This window comes from Seriola aureovittata, chromosome 15, assembly GCF_021018895.1.
Source record: "Seriola aureovittata isolate HTS-2021-v1 ecotype China chromosome 15, ASM2101889v1, whole genome shotgun sequence".
In the NCBI taxonomy this organism is placed as follows: domain Eukaryota; kingdom Metazoa; phylum Chordata; class Actinopteri; order Carangiformes; family Carangidae; genus Seriola; species Seriola aureovittata.
This window is the reverse complement of record NC_079378.1, coordinates 726,896-745,000: the sequence shown is the minus strand read 5'-3', so window position 1 is coordinate 745,000 and position 18,105 is coordinate 726,896. Positions and strand designations below refer to the sequence as shown.

The following is an 18,105-nucleotide window of genomic DNA, read 5'->3' as shown; positions in this document are numbered from 1 at the left end:
AAACCAGGTTCAGGATCTGAGTCCGGCCCGAGTCCGGCCTGACAGGTTGAAGACCAAACTGCTGCAGCAGAGGAAGTGATTAGTCAGCTGATTGATTGGTTGATTAAATGAAAACTAGAAATAGAAAATAAATAGATTTAGATAAATGTATTTATCAGATTTTTTTATCGGGATCAAAGTAAAGACGTTCATTGATACAACAGCTGTTCAGCGGATGCTGTCATTTGAACTGGATCCATATTGTTTATTATTTGTGATTTCCTGGTTTTGTTGACAGGAAGTGAGGTCATGATGAGAAGTGTAGAGACTGAATCTTCTTCTTCTTCTCTCTCAGCCGACCTGGTCAACCTGCCAGAGGAGCCAATCAAGGAGGAGGAGGAAGAGGAGGAGGAGGAGGACAGTGATGAGGACATGGACTCTGACGACAGGGTGGTGGAGTACAGGGAGCGAGGTGAAAGGGGCGGAGGTGGAGGTGGCAGCTCACGCTCACTGGGGGCGGGGCTCCGCAGCCGGGCTGAGCGCTCTCCGTCCCCCTGGTCGGAGTCGGACGAGATGGACTACGACCTGGAGCTGAAGATGATCTCCACGCCGTCGCCGAAGAAGAGCAAGAAGATGACGATGTATGCTGACGAGCTGGAGACTCACCTGAAGAGCATCAGGTCAGAGCCGCCACCTGTCCTATCCTCTCCTCGCCTGTCCTCACCTGACTCCACCTGTGTGTTGAGTTTTGTCTTTGTGTCTTGAGCAGGAACCGGATCGGGGGGTCGGGATCACAGAGCAGGACCAAATCGCCGTCGCCCACCAAGGTGACGGACGTGCGGCAGCTGCTGGAGGAGAAAAGACAGGGACTGTCTCAGCACAGATCGTCCCCCCCGGCGGCCAGCAGCGGGAAAACAGGTGTGCAGGTGTTAAAGTGACAGATGTGATATTTCAGTGTGACTGTACCAGCTGATCAGCGTTGATTCTGCGTCTGCAGACGTGCGGCAGAGGCTGGGGAAGAGACGCTACTCCCCCGACAGACAACGCTCCCCCTCCCCCGTCTCCCCCAGAGAGACTCCCCCAGTCAGAGAACCAATCAGAGACGTTCATCGCAGACTGGGCGTGGCCAGTCAAGACAACAGAGGCCTCTACTCCAACTCATCCAAAGACAGAAAGACAGGTACGGAGGGAGGGGTCAGTGTTTCCTCAGGAGTTCCTGATGTGACACACAGCTAATGTTTGTGTTTGTGTTGTTTAAACCCCGCCCCCTGCCCCGCCCCCAGGCGGCCTGTGGAGCAGACTCGGCTCTAGCGACGACAGCAGCTCCGGACATCACGACCGCAGACCGAGCGGCCGTTCGTCAGGCCTGTTCTCCTCCCCCTCCTCATCAGGGCGGGGCGACGCCGGCGGCAGCAGCGATGCTGCCGGCGTCAGCAGCGGCGGCAGCAGGAGGAGACGAGGCAACGGGGAGGAGGGAGAGGAGGAGGAGGAGGAGGAGGAGGAAGACGACTCGACGCTGCAGAGGATGTGGGGCGCCATGATCAAACAGAAACAGGATCTGTCCCACAAGATGAAGAAGAGCCGACTGGACAACCTGCCGTCACTGCAGATCGAGATCAGCCGCGACAGCAGCGACGAGTCCGACGCCTGAAACTGAACCGGGGGGGGGGGGGGGACCAAAACCTCTGAACTCCACATCACACATTTCCTCTGAGTCCCGAACATTAGAGACATGAAGCTGTCAGAGCAGATCGGAGGCCAGTGTGGTGACGGGAGCCGCTGCAGTCCAGGGAGGGATAACTGAGCAGGGCCCCTGGGCTGAGGCCCCTGGGTGGGGGGCCCCTGTTCAAAGTGACTGTTAACAATGCTGTCAGTCAGCAGTAGGATGATCCTGATCCAGAGTCTTTTAATGTTGAGAATCTGAAGATTTCACTGCTCATGAAAGTGTGAAAAACCATTTGATTGGACCAATGAGAGACTTCATACCTGGACCTGGACCTGGACTTGGATCTGGATCTGGATCTGGATCTGGATCTACAGTCACTGGACTCTGATGGAAACAGATCAGTTCTGTTGTTGTCACAGCTGAGAATAGAAATCCAGCTGCTGCTCAGATCAGCTGATCCATGTTGACTGTTAGGTCTGACGGCAGCTTCCTGTATTAAACCATCAGCTGATCTCATGTCAGTTCATATCAGATCAACAGACTGAACCAGGACCTCCAGTATCTGGATCAAGCAGCTGGTGAGGGATCAGACTCTGGATCAGGATTTACCTACAAAATGTTACTGAAAGAAAAACAACTACAGATGATTCTCCTGTGTGGGCGGGGCCAGGGGCCTTTAACACGTCTGTGTCGTTGGTGGGGGGGGGGGGGTGTATTGTCTCCTGTTGATATATTAAATCTGTGTTGCATCATGGGAGAATCTTCTCCTCTCACCTGGCCACCTGCTGTCTGTCATCAGTGGATCATTCCTGCGTCACTGCGGAGATGACGCCGCCCCTGCCCCCCCCGCCCCCCCCCGTTGCCTCGTTCGGGACCATTCCTCCTCATCGTCGTCACTCCATCACTCCCGGGGGGTGGGGGGGTTGTTCCTGTCACAGCTGATGAAAAAGACTCAGAAAAAAGAGACAAAGACGTGACGTGTCGGAGGATCGTCGTCATAAATGTGGAACATTTTCTTACATTTTTTTAATCATCATCATCATCATCATCTGTGTTATTGAGCGTCGTCCATGTTCTTCATCACTGACGGACGCTGCCTGTCGAACATCCTGCAGTATGACTCGTTACATGATCTGCGTTTCTTTGTTTTCCTGTCATCGTTCGGTTTATTTGTTTGGTTTTTTTATGGGGGGGCCACAGCGACTGTCGTCCAGTCAGTGACATCACACTGCTGGTTATGGATTCAAATATTAAAATGTTGGCTCGTACTTTATTTGACTAAATGGATTTCTCTGTTGATTCATGAGAAACGTGACGGTGAAACTTTGTCCTCAGGCAGCAAACGTGTTGAATCTTCATAAACTGGCTTTAAATTAAAGGTTGTTTTCATCATCCACTAACCTGCAGATGATTTTCAGTTATTGATCTGAAACGATGTGGAGGAAAAATATTAACGCATTTCCTTCATTTCATATTTTTATAGACATTAAAGATAAGCATTTCATAAAATGTATAAATGAATGATTAATAAATACTTCAGATTTAAAAATGGATTTAAAAAAACGGCATGAAACTCGTAAAAAAAAATTAGATTCATTTTATTTATTCATGAATAAATAATAGAAAAAAAAAACATTTGAAAATGCAATTTTCAAATTCCATTTCAATTTCCATTTCCTTTTTCCAGCTGCTTTTCGTATTAGCTAATCGGTTAGCTTAGTCATTTAGCTTCTCCTGTTAGCCTCTCTGTGATACTCTGGGCCACAGCTGGTAAAAGGAAATGGAAATTGAAGAGGGAATCCAGGAATGTATTCTCATTTTTAAAATGTTTTTAAAATTCTGTTATTTATAGAATGTGTGACATCACTGCTCCTCCATGAAACATGTGTCTGCTGCTTTTTCACAGCTCGTTGGATTTAAAAATGAAATGTTGAAATTAAAAATCTAGGATGTAACTCAGTGAAAATGCTCACCACAGTTCAGGATGAGGAGCTGCAGTCACTCATGTATTTAATATTTAATATGTATCAATAATGAAAGTAAACTGTTGATTATTTTATCTGGATATAAAATGAAAAAGAAAAGAGTGTAAAAACAAACAAAAGGAAAGTTTGAGTGTGGACCGAGTTAAAGTTCAGAAAGGAAGGAGTCAATCAGGAGTTGATAAATTAACAATGTGTTTTACTTTATATAAAATCGTGAAAACACCTGGTTTTTTTTGGGGGGTTTTTTTGTCCAAAATCCAGAAATATTCGGTTTACAATGAAATAAAACCAGAAATCTCTCACACAGACTGTAAACAAAGATGGCCGTCACCTCTGTGACGTCACCCACAGGTTTCTGAAGCTCAGACTGAGCTGGTCCGCTGTCGCCATCTTGGCTGTGTCTGACTCCGCCCCTAACTCCCAGCTAATCCAAAAATGAGGAGGGGCGTGTGTGGAGCCGGATTGTGTCAAACATACGTTCACCCACCTGTCACTCAAAGAGACCACACCCCCAATCCTCTATAACTTTAGTCCTTAATAAAATGTAAACAGGTGAGTTATATAAACAGGTGAGTTATATAAACAGGTGTCATGAAGGAGGAAATTAGCTCTAGAGACCAAAACAGTTTCTGTACCAGGCTGTAAACATGTTTATTTCTGCTGTAAAGTTGGACATTTTAACATGGGAGTCTATGGGGACTGACTCACTGTTGGAGCCAGACTCTAGTGGTCGTTAGAGGAACTGCAGCTGCTGGTTCTTTGTGTTGACGCTTCATGTTTCAGGTTTTCACTCTGCAGCTTTAGTCTGAACCAAACCTTCAGCCAGCTCTCAGGCTGTTTCACTGAAACATGTTGGACTGACTTTGATCCGACTCCCAGTCTGGTGTCTCATTACTGTGTCTAATAATATCCAACCAGTTAGTTTGCAGCCTTACATGGCAGCTCTGACACTTACAGGGTTAACTCTCAGTCACAAATTATTGATTAGTGATCAGGTTTACAATAATATAATATCACTTATTTATTCAAAAATATTTATCAAAGGACAGATACTGAGTTTTAATTTGTGTAGAAGATTGAAACTACCTTGAGTCAAAATAGGCAAAATGTATCTATTTTATTGCTTCTGATGAACAAAACAGGTAAATATATTACAGGACCACAAGAGACTGAATAACTATCAAAACAACTAGTTTGTATTTTTTATGTGTTAAAATGAGCAGTTACTACGGGACTAAATTAGCTGCATATTTTGAGGGTCTAACTGAGCATGTGCAGCTGTCCCCAGTCTCCCTTAATTAATGAATGAATGAGCTGTTAATAAATGATTTACTAATGCTCCATAGATCAGTTATAAGCCATTAATAAGAACAATGTTTGGGTTGCCAGGTTGTGTCAAATCTGTTTTATCTCTTTAATTGATGAGGGAGACCTCTTCAGTGAACTGTGTGACCACTGAGCTGCTGGATGAATAAAGTAGCATCAAGCTCAGTTCCCTGAAAGAGAGAGAGAGCAGCTTCATCACAGAAAAGTTCTGTCTAAAGAAGGCTGTGTTGTCGTGGTCCCAGAGGACGAGCCGCACTTTTTAAACCAGTCTCAGGAGGGGAAACGAGGCCGAGCGCTCAGGGCGGGATCAGAAACACCAGCATTCACTGAAAAAGTTTCATCAGCAAACAAAAAAAGTTTGTTTTTTTGTTTGCTGATGAATCAGAGAGCTGTGAGGCAGAAACACAGGGGGGGTGTGAGGAGACGAACAGGACAGAGAAGGTGCACAGTGAAACATTTTATATTAGTTCATAGCATTTCTCGAGACACTGGAGTCCATTAGGTTTTGCACCTTTGTGTGTATACACATGTATGTTGCTGCAGCCTGATCACATGTAAGCCTATTGCATCATATTCTTATGTGTTTGATATTTTAACATATTTCAACACATCCTGTCGTAATATTCATGTGCCTCTCTTTAAGATAAATTATTATAAATCATAATTTTGCCATATTAAACCTTCCTACATGCGTTGGCCTCATGTCATGTTGGGTAATCATCTTTTCGCTGTGGCTTCCGTTATGTAAGAATAAGATCACACTACTTCAATCTGATTGGCTCACTTGTGTGACTGTTATTCCATCGATCCAATCAAAATCAAAACCCCGGCCCGAACGGCCTGAAACAAGCCAATGGGAGCGCACTGACGTCATTCAAGATATAAACCCTTGCGGGTGACGTTTTGGGCCTCCAGTTACAGTCGCCATCTTCTAGTCGTCGAAAACGCATAGAGAACGACGACAGGCGGCGGCCTGAAATAAACCACGAAACCGGCGTTATTTTTTCACCCAGTCAGGGCAGAACCGATAGCTACATGGTTTCATGGACTGCCTGTTGATCAATGGTTATGGTATTGATAAGGCCGGTGTAGGTTTCCCCGTGTCGCTCGGCTCAAAGATGGACGACAACGCGGCGAGGGAAGATGCCTGCCGAGAGTATCAGTCCTCACTGGAAGACCTGACATTCAACAGCAAGCCGCACATCAACATGCTGACCATTCTGGCCGAGGAAAACCTCAACTTCGCCAAGGATATCGTCGCAATTATTGAAGCTCAAATAAGCAAGGTTTTTATGAATATAGCATACTTTCAATTTCAGATGCTTTATGTCGATGTATGTAGTAGGCCCAAGTCGACGATGTGCTAACATGGCGGCTAGCGTTACGACATGTCACCTAGATACGTTACATTTCGTTGTTGTTCTGGTTAGCTCCCCTGTCCAGTGGCTCTGCTCTCTTCTCTGAACGCCATTATTTATGTATTAAAGTTAAAAACTCATTTACATATTAACGTATTTGGTTCAAAACAAAACAAATATCTTTTTTGGAACAGTTACTCTTTGTCGGAACTTCCGCACTGACTTTAAAATGAGCTTTAACGTGGGGTGCTCCCGGGCTCAACTGTAGTGAAAATCCACCGTAAAATAACTAACTTTAATGTTATTTATGTTGTTAGATGTGACGTTAATTTAAATTACTTACCTCCAGGTTAAAATATGTGAAGGTTTTAGGCAAGTTAGGTAGTTAAACCTGACTTTGAGATACTTAACTGTTGCTAAAAGTGCCACCTATTGTTAATTTTAAATGAAAACAGTTAAACCGTACCTGTGTACCATTGTTTTAAAAAATAAGTTAATCAAGTTAAGTGCTTTACAAAAGACAACGGGAAATAGGCAGATTTAAAAGAAAACCCTGTGAATTCAGTCTACCACCCCAAAAAAGGGCAAAGCCATAGAAAACAAATAGAAATAGAGATTTTAATTGCCTTTCATTGTATTTTACAACCTGACCTCAGACACCGTTAATGAGGCTGTAACAGCTCAGTGGAAACAACAGCAAAGGCACAGTCGTTTCTGAAGAGCAATAAATACATTAAAAACAAACAAAAGAGCAGTGAAGCTAATGTAAACAATGCAAAGATCTTTGGTTGGTTTTAACTAAAGCATCATTATAATCAGAAGAGACTGTTATGGAGCTGTAGGGCATCAGCCCTCTGTAAAAACCTGCACAATGAGTCAGTAGAGTTACGGTGGATTTTGACTTATTTCCAGACACAAGTATTTTGGCCATTCGTCACTGTCCCTGCAGTCACTTCCTTTATATCTGCTGGTAGAGGTCAGACCACATCCATGTTTTTATCAATGGTTGTCAGTCTAATCTATTGTTAATAAATGCTGTCGGTAGACAATGTTTAACAGGAGCCTGGGCCTCTCTACAGTCCCTCCTCCCTCTATAGAAATGATTTCAGTCAGCAGTTTGCCTCAGTTACTTCTGTGGTTAGTGTTTGCTTTTTGACGCCTGGCCAAACGAAGCTTTGGTGTCTGAAGGCTGATCGGTCAGATTTATAAAGAAAAAAGGAAAAAAAAGAAAAGAAAAACGTTTCTCTGCATTAAATCACTAGTGAATCTTGAATTACTGAAATGTCATTGAATGGTTAAAATGTTATAATAAAAAATGTGAAATGTGCTTTTTGTCATTTTTTATTTCCCAGTGTAATTTATTGGTATGACTCTGGTTTACATTTACTGACACGGCTGAGCCTGACTCGGCTCGTTCGGACTGGTTGTTCAAACAGTGTTTACTCATCTGATGCTGCATAGTTTAGTAACAGACTTGTGCACAGGTGTGTAGAGTTTAAACTCAGTCTGCAGCTTCTTTAATGACAAACCTACCTGTCCTATTTCCTAATGGGTTATCAGAGTTTTTTAACAACTGAGGGAAGAAAAACCTCCTGAGGGTAAAACTCTGAGTGAGTGAATGAAACTCACTGGGTGTGGAGTTAACTGGCTGATGTGTCATCAGGGTAAAAGTACAAAGAGTGGTTCATGGAGAGACCCTCTTTGGAGGTATACTGGTTCCAGAGGACTTGACTTGGCTCCTTTTTTTAACCCCCAGTACATCATGGACTTTTTTCTCCCCCTGACTCCAGAGAAGGATCATTCCTGAGATCCATCTTTCCTGAACTGACTGATTTAGATTTGAAGACGACTGATTTTTACTTTTTTTTCTGGATATTTTCTAGTTTTTTGTTTTGTTTTTTGGATTAATCACAACCTGCAGCGTCGCTATGAAGGAGCATATCTGGGCCTTTTTCCTCCATTTTGAAGAAACATTAGTTTGTTTTTTTTCCAGTTGGATCTATCGGCTGATTGATTTTTTTTTTTTTTTTTTTTTTTCCCCAGACTTTTTTCTTTTTGGGATTTTTTTTAATTGAAATCTTTGACACAAGTGGGGGTGGGGGGGTTCTGTCAAGTTGTATTTTGAGCATTTGTTCTGAAATGTTGCTTTAACCCCTGTTGTTTTCTAAACTTGTTGAGTTCTCTATTGCTCCAGGCCCCAGCTACCGAGAAGCTTCCAGTTTTGTACTTAGTGGATTCCATAGTGAAGAATGTTGGAGGAGAGTACCTTGCAGTGTTTGCTAAAAACCTAATCACTTCATTTATATGTGTCTTTGAAAAGGTACAGTTCTCTTTGCTGCTGTTCAGCTTTGTTAAACATTAATCACTGAAAGTCTTAGCAGCTCACTTCCCTCCTGTTTGTTGTGTTGCTTGCTTTTTATGTGTAGTCGCCTGCAGCTTGCTCCTGTGTACTTACTGCCGTAACATAGTCCTGTTAATAAAAGTGTGTGAGGGAGGGTGAATAACAATTTGCTTTTTACTTTGACATACAGAAAGTGTTAAACAGTATTTTAAAGTCTATTTTCACCTTTAACTTGTAATGACTGTAGAGCTAACACATGTGAAACATCTGTATTTTCCTGCTGTCATGTTACTGAGTGTTAGTTTTTGTTGGGAGCTTTGGACCAAGTCCTGTCCTCTGTTTGTAGGTGGATGAAAACACTAGAAAGAGTCTGTTCAAGTTGCGCTCGACGTGGGACGACGTGTTCCCCCTGAAGAAGCTGTACGCGCTGGACGTCCGGGTCAACTCTGTGGACCCGGCCTGGCCCATCAAGCCGCTGCCGCCCACCGTCAACGCCAGTATTCACGTCAACCCCAAGTTTTTAAAACAGGTGTGTATATGCTGCAGACACCACATCAGAGCGCGACTCAGCATTTGTCCTTTTAGCTGCATCTTAACGTCTGAATAAAAACTTTACATTGCAGAGTTCGAGCAGCTCTGACAGTTTGTTCTGATCTGTCAGGTGTAGCTTGTTTGTCTTGTGTCAGTGCAGTGAGACCAGTTCAACCTGTTTCTAACATGGATTCACTTCCTCCTTAACTTTCCAGAAGTGGCTCAGTATTTAGAGACGAGAAGAACTGGATGGAAAAAGCTGAAAAACTAACGCGAAGTTACGAGTTTTAATGTGAATAATTTAAGAAATGTTTGCGTTTTTATCAAACTGCTGTGAAACAACTAAAACAGGAACTGCATTTAGCAACGTAAAGTTCCTGTCATGTGACAGACGAGTTAAAACCCTCAGAAACCACAGGGCACTTCAGTTACTGATAAATGACTCTTTGGCTTCTGACAAACTGACTTTGAGATGAGCATCTTTATTTCTCAGCTGTCAAATGTGACACATGTTCACCTGGACTCAGGATGAACTGATTTTGGTGTCAAAGGTCAAGGGTCACTGTGTTTTTGATTCTTTACCTGAGTCTGAACAGACCAAGTGTAAACTGTAACTTGACTGTTTGACAGAGGAAACAACTGTAGTAATAAAAAAGTTTCACAATCTTCAACATGTCACAGATTAAACTGTTGATGGAGAAAATAACTGGATTGATCCAACTATTGATTAATGTGCAGATTTTTCACAAAATTTGTCAAAGGTCAGAAAATCATGAAGAATGCTCAGTGTAATTTCCCAGGGTTCACGGTGCTGTCTCTTTTACAAACCACAGATTCAGTTTACTGTCATGTGTGTTGCTCAGAATCTGATCAGTTCCCATTCATTTTCTATCAATCAGGTGATTGATTCAGCTCTAAATGAACTGATAATGAGAATAATTGTTGGTTGTGGCTCCACAGGCCTCAGGTCCTGAACAGATGAAGTCTTCACAGGAACAGCTGTTGGAAATGTGTAAATGCTCGTTGTCTCTTTAACGGCTCCTGAATTTGAACAAAGGTGGTTTTGATTTGAATTTGTCACTAAAACTAAAAGAACGTGGAGATGTGAGGTTTTCTTCAGTCCGAATCTATAAATAACCAGTAACTGCAGCCTTCACGTTCATGTGGTTTAGTGAAGAGCATCGGCTCCGAGTGAAGCAGAGTCTGAAAGTGGACTGAAGACCAGAACCAGGACCTGGATCTGGACTCAGTTTGTCTTTTGAGGTTGTTTCTGACTGATTTTCCCTCCGTCTCTTCCTCCCCTCTCGTGGCCGTGACCCTCTGTAACCTGGCCGTGTCTCCAGTCTGAGGAGGCGTCCTCTCCGCAGCCGGCCACCCCCTCTCAGCCGGCGCCGGCTCCTGCCCCCGCCCCTGCTCCTGCACCTGCTCCGGCACCGGCGCCTGCTCCCGCGCCGGTGCCCCCCATCAGCCAGTCCAGCCTGACCCAGGAGCAGCTGATCCGGCAGCAGCTGCTGGCCAAACAGAAGCAGCTTCTGGAGCTTCAGCAGAAGAAGATCGAGCTGGAGCTGGAGCAGACCAAAGCTCAGCTGGTAGGACAGACCGGGCCGGGTCACGGGTTACATCTGATTCCAGATCAGCTTGTTGTTTCTGGTCATTAACCACGCACTGATTTATCCTCCTGATCCTCCTCGAAGCATCAATCTGTCTGTAGATCCTTCATGTCTGTAAAGCTCCTGATTGCTGGAAGATACAACTGTAGTTTTTAATTATGAAAAGTTTTATATTTAGAGATGATCGTTACAAAGAGTCGCTGCAGCCTCAGATCATTTCTGTCAAACTTTTTGGATTTTGTCCCGTATTGATTAATTTAAAACTTTAAGGCGGGATCTCTCTGTGGCCCTGTTAGATAGATAGATAGATATAAAGATATATATATTTTATTGAGTCAGGAAGTCACATGACATCTCATCTACAGGTGAGAGACAGAAAATAAAACAAACAGAAATATTAAAAGCAGAAACAGAAGTTTTCAGATGAGTTCGTACGGAGTGAGATGTGATTATATAAACAGTGATCAGACATGAACCAGAATCAATCAGTGTTATTGATCACTGATGACAGGAAACTGTGAGACTGACAGTAAAGAGAAACGTGTGCTTTGTCTCTGTTTTCAGGCCGGAGGATTCGTGTTACCAACTCTGGCTCCAGTCTCGGCTCCGGCGGCACCGAGCGCCACGCCGAAGCCCGTCGCCCAGACCGCTCCCGTGGTCCGACCCCGGATCCCTCCTCAGACTCAGTCCGACACCAAGCCGTCCACCAGAGATCCCCGTCTGAACCGCACCGGGCCCCCAGCCATCTCCCACCCCAAAGAACAGCCTGCTGGGAAAAAAGACAACCCCCCCACAACAGGAGGTCCCGTTCTGACGCCAGAGAAACGACTAGGGGAGAAGTCCGCCCGGCTGGACAAGACCAGGATCCCGAGGAAAGAGGTCTCGGAGGAGAAGCCCAAGTCCAAGTCCCCGTCTCCGATGGCTAAAAGTGTCCAGAGCAAGAACAGACAGGTGGAGGCGGAGCTTCAGAAGTCAGCTGACAGCACCAAGAAAGATCCCAGGCTGAAGAAACGCACGCAAGACAAGACCGGAGACGCCAAAGACGATGAGCTGAAGGAGAAAAAGAGATGCAATGACAAGAAGGAGAGAGAGGAGGTGGCGCAGGGGGCGGAGCCTCAGAGGTTCAACAAAGGGAAGCTGGTCAACGGCTCGGTCACCAAACACGACCGGGACGAGTCCACCGAGAAGGTCGAATTCAAGACCGGGGGCAACGCCCGGACGCACGCCAGGAAACGCACCCGCTCTCGGTCAAGGTCGCGCTCCCCCGCCTCCTCCCCAAAGAGGAAGGACAGGCGGTCGCCCAAGGGCCGGACCAGGAGCAGCTCGCTGTCCCCGTCGCCCTCCCACAAACCCGGCAAAGCCAGGAGGGTCCGCGTGGACGAACCGCCGCACGGCAAGCCCGGCCGAGAGGACCGGATCACGCCCAAGAAGAACCAATCGGAGAGCAGGAGGTCCAAGAGGCCGTCGGAGGACCGGCACGCCGAGTCCAGAGACTCTCACTCCCCGCGAGGCCACGACGGAGGCAAGGAGGCGAAGGAGGCTCCTCACCGCTGGAGGAGCGGCTGGGAGGAGAACAAGCAGTGAGTATCAGACATGATGATGATGTCATAATATCTCACCTGTGACATCGACTCAGGTGGTTTCTGATGTTATTCATTCTTTAGTTCTAGAGGATTTTAGAGACCAAACTGTCAGGAAGTAATCACTAACTTCTTTCACATGTCCGATGTAAATGTCTTTCAGTCTGAAGCTGTCGGACGAGTCTCACCTGAAGCCCGCACCTCCGCGACACAAACCCTACAGCACCCCCACCCGCCCCCCCACCCCCCGCACCCCGAAGCACCGCCTCAGTGTAGACGCCAACCTGCAGATACCTGAAGTCCTCAACTCCGCCTCCAAGAAGGACCTGCTGAGGAGGGTACGTTCAGACGGTTAGACACAGTGAGACAACAGCGGCCGTTAACTCCGCCCACTGTCCGGAGCTACGTGTTAGCAAAGTGTTTCTAATGGTCATTTTCTTTGTAAAGCTTCTGTCCATCATCAGCTGACTCTGTTTCCCATCAGGCCTCCAAACGTCTGGAGAGTGGCGAGATTTCCCAGGAGGACTTCCTGAACATGGCGCACCAGATCAAACACTTCTTCCAGTACCAGGAGGAGAAGCAGCGTACGGAGAGCTGGGACGACCCGGACGATTTCCCCTCCAAAAAGGACCCGCTGCTGACCACGCCCCCCTCCGCGCAGCCCCGCCCCCACGACAGCATGGATGCGGCGGAGCTGTCGTACTACGAGCACAAGTCCAAGCTGAGGAAGACGCAGGTCACCCACCGAGTCGCTGGGGAGGAGTGGGAGGGTGAAGAGCGACTGGAAGACAGCGAGGAGGTGGGGCAAGGTGAGAAGACGGGCGGTGGGCGGAGCAGCGGACACCTGCCGCCACATAAACACAGCCGGGCGCCACGGGACAGACAAGGTGAGTTGAGGGTGATCTGGGAAAACCAGAACTGCAGCGATTAATCAATTAACCTTTAAAACATGTCACTGACGCTGATGGTGGTTAATGACTCACAGGTGAGAGACGGAGTAAAGAGCGGGAAGAGCCGCGGCCGCCGCTCGCCCCCATGATCGAAGAGTACAACCACGGCAAAGAGTTCCCCACGCTGAAGTCTCTGCCCGGCCTTCGCTTCAGGATGAGAGCCGGCCCCCGAGAGTCCAGTAAGTCCAGAACCTGAGAAACATCCTTGAAGACCAGTGTCATTGCTGTGTCGTCCACAGAGAGGTCAGAGGTCAGGGCTCAAAGGTCAGAGGTCAGGGACTAGAGCTGCGAGGTGTCAGGGTGTCGATCAGTGATACTTCAGCAGGGTTAGACACACGTCCATCAGACGTCATGTTTGAACCAACCGTCAGTGACGACGTTCAGACCGCCACTCACCTGTGACCATGTTTCCTCTGACAGGAAGTGTGTTTGTGTCGTTTCAGGTGAGAGGGAGTGGAACTCGCCGCTGACCGAGCGGCAGCGTTACGACGAACGTGAAGAGCAAAAGAGCGGATACGACGCTCCGCGGAGGTACGCCCCCCCCACTGACTCCAGACACCCTGACCCTCGGAGGCCAGAGGGTGCCCCGCCCTCCGGCACAGTGGTCCACAGGAACTGTCCGAGCCCGGCGGGTCTAGAAGCCCCGCCCCCGCGGTTCGAGCGGGAACGGCTGTCGCCTCTGCACCAGAAAGACGCGGCAGAGATGAGTCCGATCCCGCGCTTCGAGAGCCCCAACAGCGAGCACTCCGACGACGGCCCCCTCAATCTTGATGTCGCCCCCCCTCACCCTCCCCCTCCCCCCAAATCCATCCTGAAGGCACCGGCCCGCGGGGGGCCGCTGTCCTCCGTCCGACAGCACAGCAACTCGCCGGGACACACGCCTCCTCACGACGGAGGACACCCGCCCCCCCGGTACGACGGTAACGAACACATGGGCCCCCCCAGACCACACCCCCCGGGCTGGTACGACGACTCATCGCGGTTCGACGGGCCTCACCACCAGGGGCCCGGCCGGTTCGACGGCCTGTCTCACGGTCCGATGAGAGGCGGAGACAGTATGAGCAGGTTTGACGGCCACGCCCACCCTCAGGGCCCCGGGAGGTTTGACGGCCCCATCGGCCAACAGCCCCCGGTGAGGTTTGTGGGACAGGGGCCCGGACCGGGACACTTTGAGGGCCCGATGCAACACTTTGAACCCCCGCGGCGCTTTGAGAACAACATGGCTCCTGGTCCTGGTCCGATGGGCTTCCAGCAGCAGCGGCCCCTGCGCTTTGAGGGCCCCCCAAACCAAATGGGCCCCATGAGGTTCGAGGGTCCCAGTCGCTTCGATGGACCCGGACAGCCGGGCCCCCGCTACGAGGTACCCAATGTGCCTCACCAGGGCGGGCACCCGCACTTCGAGGGTCCCCCCAGGCAGCAGGGCCCCCCCAGGTTCCCGCCCCAACACAACTTGCAGCCCCCCATGAGGCCGATGGCCCCGCCCATTTACGACAATCCCATGGCCCCCCAGCAGAACTTCACCATGGCCCCCCAGCGTTTCCCAGAGTCCATGAACCCCCAGTTCCCGGCGGCGCCAATGGCGTTCCCGGCACAGCCGAACCTGCAGGCGGGAAACTTCAACATGCAGCCAGCCCCGCCCTTCAGCCAGCCTGGCCCCGCCCCCTTCTACAACCCTGCTGCTCCTGCTGTCGGCCTGCAGCAGCCGGTGAGTGACACCCGTCAATCATCCACTGACACATTGTTGAGTTGATTTATTGATCATATTGATATTAGATCAAAGATGAAAACCAGAGAAACGGAACAGACGCCTCGTTCTTCTTCTAATGTGACAATTCAGAACCTGTTGTTGTTGTTGTTGTTGACATGTCTTGTTGTTCTCAGGTGAACATGTTGGCGAACATGAACCAGCCGTTCCTGCCTCAGAACCCGGTGCCTTTCACAACACAGAGTAAGATTCTCCCTCTGACACGTCTTTGATATTTAATGTGACTCTGAGCTGGAAGTAGTCCGAGTGGCGGAGGGATACGGCCGTGAGGAGGTGATTGTAGTTCTTGTGTGTGACCTGTGACTGTGGTTGTGTCCCTGCAGCTCCGCAGGTCGTCCCTCCAGAGAACCACTTCGGTCAGGTTGACGTCAACGACCTGCTCTCCAAACTCATCTCCAACGGCATCATCAAACCCTCGCAGCCCGACGCCGCGCCGACATTGCCGGACAACGGTCGGTCCACGATCCACGATCCTTTAGTCGAGCTTGTTGTTGAAATGTTGTCCCACTGTTTTCGCCGGGACCCGGTCTGTGTTTAATAAAGCTGTTGTCATGGTTACTGATTTTCCAGAAACTTCTCCCGTGGCTCCAGCGGCGCCACCGGTGGTTGCGGAGGAGGAGGAAGAGGAGGAGCAGGAGGTGGAGGAGGACGATTTCCCGGACCTCACCAGCTTCAGCATCGACGACATGAAACAGTGAGTACAGACCAAACTGTTCCTCCATCAATCAATCAATCAATCACTCAATCGATTGGTATATGTTCTAATAACCCCCCCGCCCCCCCCAGGCGGTACGAGAGCGTGGTGACCCGGCTGTACTCGGGGAACCAGTGCTGTCTGTGCAGCATGAGGTTCACCACGGCTCAGACCGACATGTACGCTGACCACCTGGACTGGCACTTCAGACAGAACCACGCCGGAAAGGTCGCCAGCAAGAAGGTCACACACCGCCGCTGGTACTACAGCCTGACGGTGAGCACGCGCACACACACGCTTGTACGCACACATGCACACGCACGCACACACGCGCACATGCGGTGACCTCACTCTGCAGTAACTGACCTGAAAACAGCTGAAGAGTATTCTGATTTTTGTGTGTCCGTGTGTGTGTGTCTCCGTGTGTGTCTCCGTGTGTGTGTCCGTGTGTGTGTCCGTGTGTGTGTCCGTGTGTGTGTGTCCGTGTGTGTGTGTGTGTGTGTGTGTGTGTGTGTGTGTGTGTAGGACTGGATTGAGTTCGAGGAGATCGCCGATCTGGAGGAGCGAGCGAAGAGTCAGTTCTTCGAGAAGGAGAACGAGGAGGAGGTGCAGAAGAACCAGGCGGCGGCGAAGGAGAAAGAGTTCCAGAGCGTGAGAGCGACCAAGGACCAAGTGGGGGAGGTGAGACTGAACCAGCCAATCAGGAGCCAGACTGACTGTTGATGATCTAGTTATTTACCAAAATAAAAAGAATAAATACAGAGAAGTAAATGAAATAAAGTCAGACCTTAATTTTCTTAATCTCTTTTCATGATGTAAATTATTTCTTTCATCCAGAGTGAGAGGAAGTGTTTGTGAATCCCATCTCTTCAAAATAAGGCGTCTCACTAATAAAGTCACAAAAGCTGTAACCATGACGACCTGTTTCTGTTTTTCCTCTGCAGTTGTGTGAAATCTGTCAGGAGCCGTTTGAGACGTACTGGGTGGAGGAGGAGGAGGACTGGTTCCTGAAGAACGCCATCAGGGTCGACGACAAGGTAACCACGACAACAACAAACTGATCAGAGCTCACCACTGTATATTGATTAGTTGATCAACTGATTCACTTGGTCAGCTGAGATCACAGGAAACAGTTTCGGCTCATTAATCAGCAGATTAATCAATAATCATCACAATCAATGATCATGACAAAACAATAAACACACTAAACAAAACAAACATCGACACACACAAGATCAATTGGATATTAAAGGAAATAAATAAGAAACAAAACAAAGGAAAAAGATTTAAAAAGTCAAGATATTCAGTGAATCGACATCAGCAGCGTCTGTCTGCAGCTGTGATGATAAACATCTGTCTGATGTTCCTGTTTGTTCCTCACAGAACTTTCATCCCTCCTGTTTTGAAGATTATAAGAATGTAAGTACCTCAATCTCATTAATAATAATAATAATCAATAATAATAATAATCAAAGCGTCAGGTGTTTGACATGCTGCCGCTCTCTCTTCTCAGACGTCGTCGTATCTCGACGTCACACCGTCGCCCAACAAGGTGCTCACCGATCACCCGCTGAGCGTCTTCATAAAGACAGAAGAAGAAGATGAGGAAGAGGGAACTTCCTGCGCCGTCGCCTCCGCAGCCGCCGTCGCCACCGCAGCCGCCACCGCAGCAGCCACCGTCAAACAGGAGGCGGAGTCTGAGGCCGGCGAGCTTCCTGCTGTGAAAAAAGAGGAGGAGCCTGAGGTTTTAACAGACGAAGTGCAATCAGAGGAGAGTAAAGCGTAGCCTCGGTCACTTTCCCGTTTTGGAGGGAAAGGTGTTTTTAGCGTGCGGAGGCCGGGTCCTCAGCATCGAACTCTTAAATACATTTTTGTATTTGATGGAGCGTCGACCATTTCAGGTCCGATTCTCTGAAGAGAACACGTTGGTTTGGCTCCAAGTGTAAATGATTTAATTTATAAATTAAAGTATTTTTGGTATCTCTGGTGTAACAGTGTTTGAATCATCAGCTGCTGCTGCCTGTTACAGTCTGTAAATACTTGATTGGTTATTGATTGGTTATTGATGAGTAGTTGCAGGTGTTGACTGCGTTAAAGGTAAGCATGAAGACTCCTCCTGGTTCAGGATCGGGTCCCGTCGAGGATCCGGGTCGTCTCCTCTGTTTCCTCTGAGCTTCAATAAAAGAGTCTGAAACTCGTTTGTTTGTGTGAACGATGATTTTCTCCTAATGATCCGTTTTATTGTCGTTTATTTCACTATTATAAATAAAGGTTCAGTGGGTTTAAACTTGTGCTCCTGTATTTATTTCAGACTCCGTCA

General features: G+C 48.0%; 2 protein-coding genes across 2 annotated transcripts in view; both read left to right on the top strand.

The window, feature by feature from the left end:
* Positions 1–3,852, top strand: part of ncbp3 (nuclear cap binding subunit 3) — a 10,343-nt gene extending 6,491 nt beyond the window's left edge. The window contains exons 10-13 of the mRNA XM_056397417.1: positions 335–659; positions 749–897; positions 977–1,159; positions 1,263–3,852. Of these exons, the coding sequence (XP_056253392.1) occupies positions 335–659; positions 749–897; positions 977–1,159; positions 1,263–1,630 (1,025 nt within the window). The 3' untranslated portion in view covers positions 1,631–3,852. The remainder of the gene's footprint in view (positions 1–334; positions 660–748; positions 898–976; positions 1,160–1,262) is intronic.
* A 2,010-nt stretch (positions 3,853–5,862) lies between these two features.
* On the top strand, positions 5,863–17,983 carry pcf11 (PCF11 cleavage and polyadenylation factor subunit). The gene is made up of 17 exons (XM_056397409.1): positions 5,863–6,242; positions 8,509–8,634; positions 9,002–9,184; positions 10,530–10,775; positions 11,361–12,376; positions 12,540–12,714; positions 12,861–13,263; positions 13,362–13,505; positions 13,770–15,031; positions 15,208–15,274; positions 15,415–15,543; positions 15,662–15,785; positions 15,878–16,061; positions 16,311–16,466; positions 16,730–16,822; positions 17,169–17,204; positions 17,299–17,983. Exons 1-17 carry the CDS (start codon positions 6,000–6,002, stop codon positions 17,569–17,571), a joined length of 4,860 nt encoding a protein of 1,619 aa, XP_056253384.1. The 5' UTR covers positions 5,863–5,999; the 3' UTR covers positions 17,572–17,983.
* The last annotated feature ends 122 nt before the right edge of the window (positions 17,984–18,105 follow it).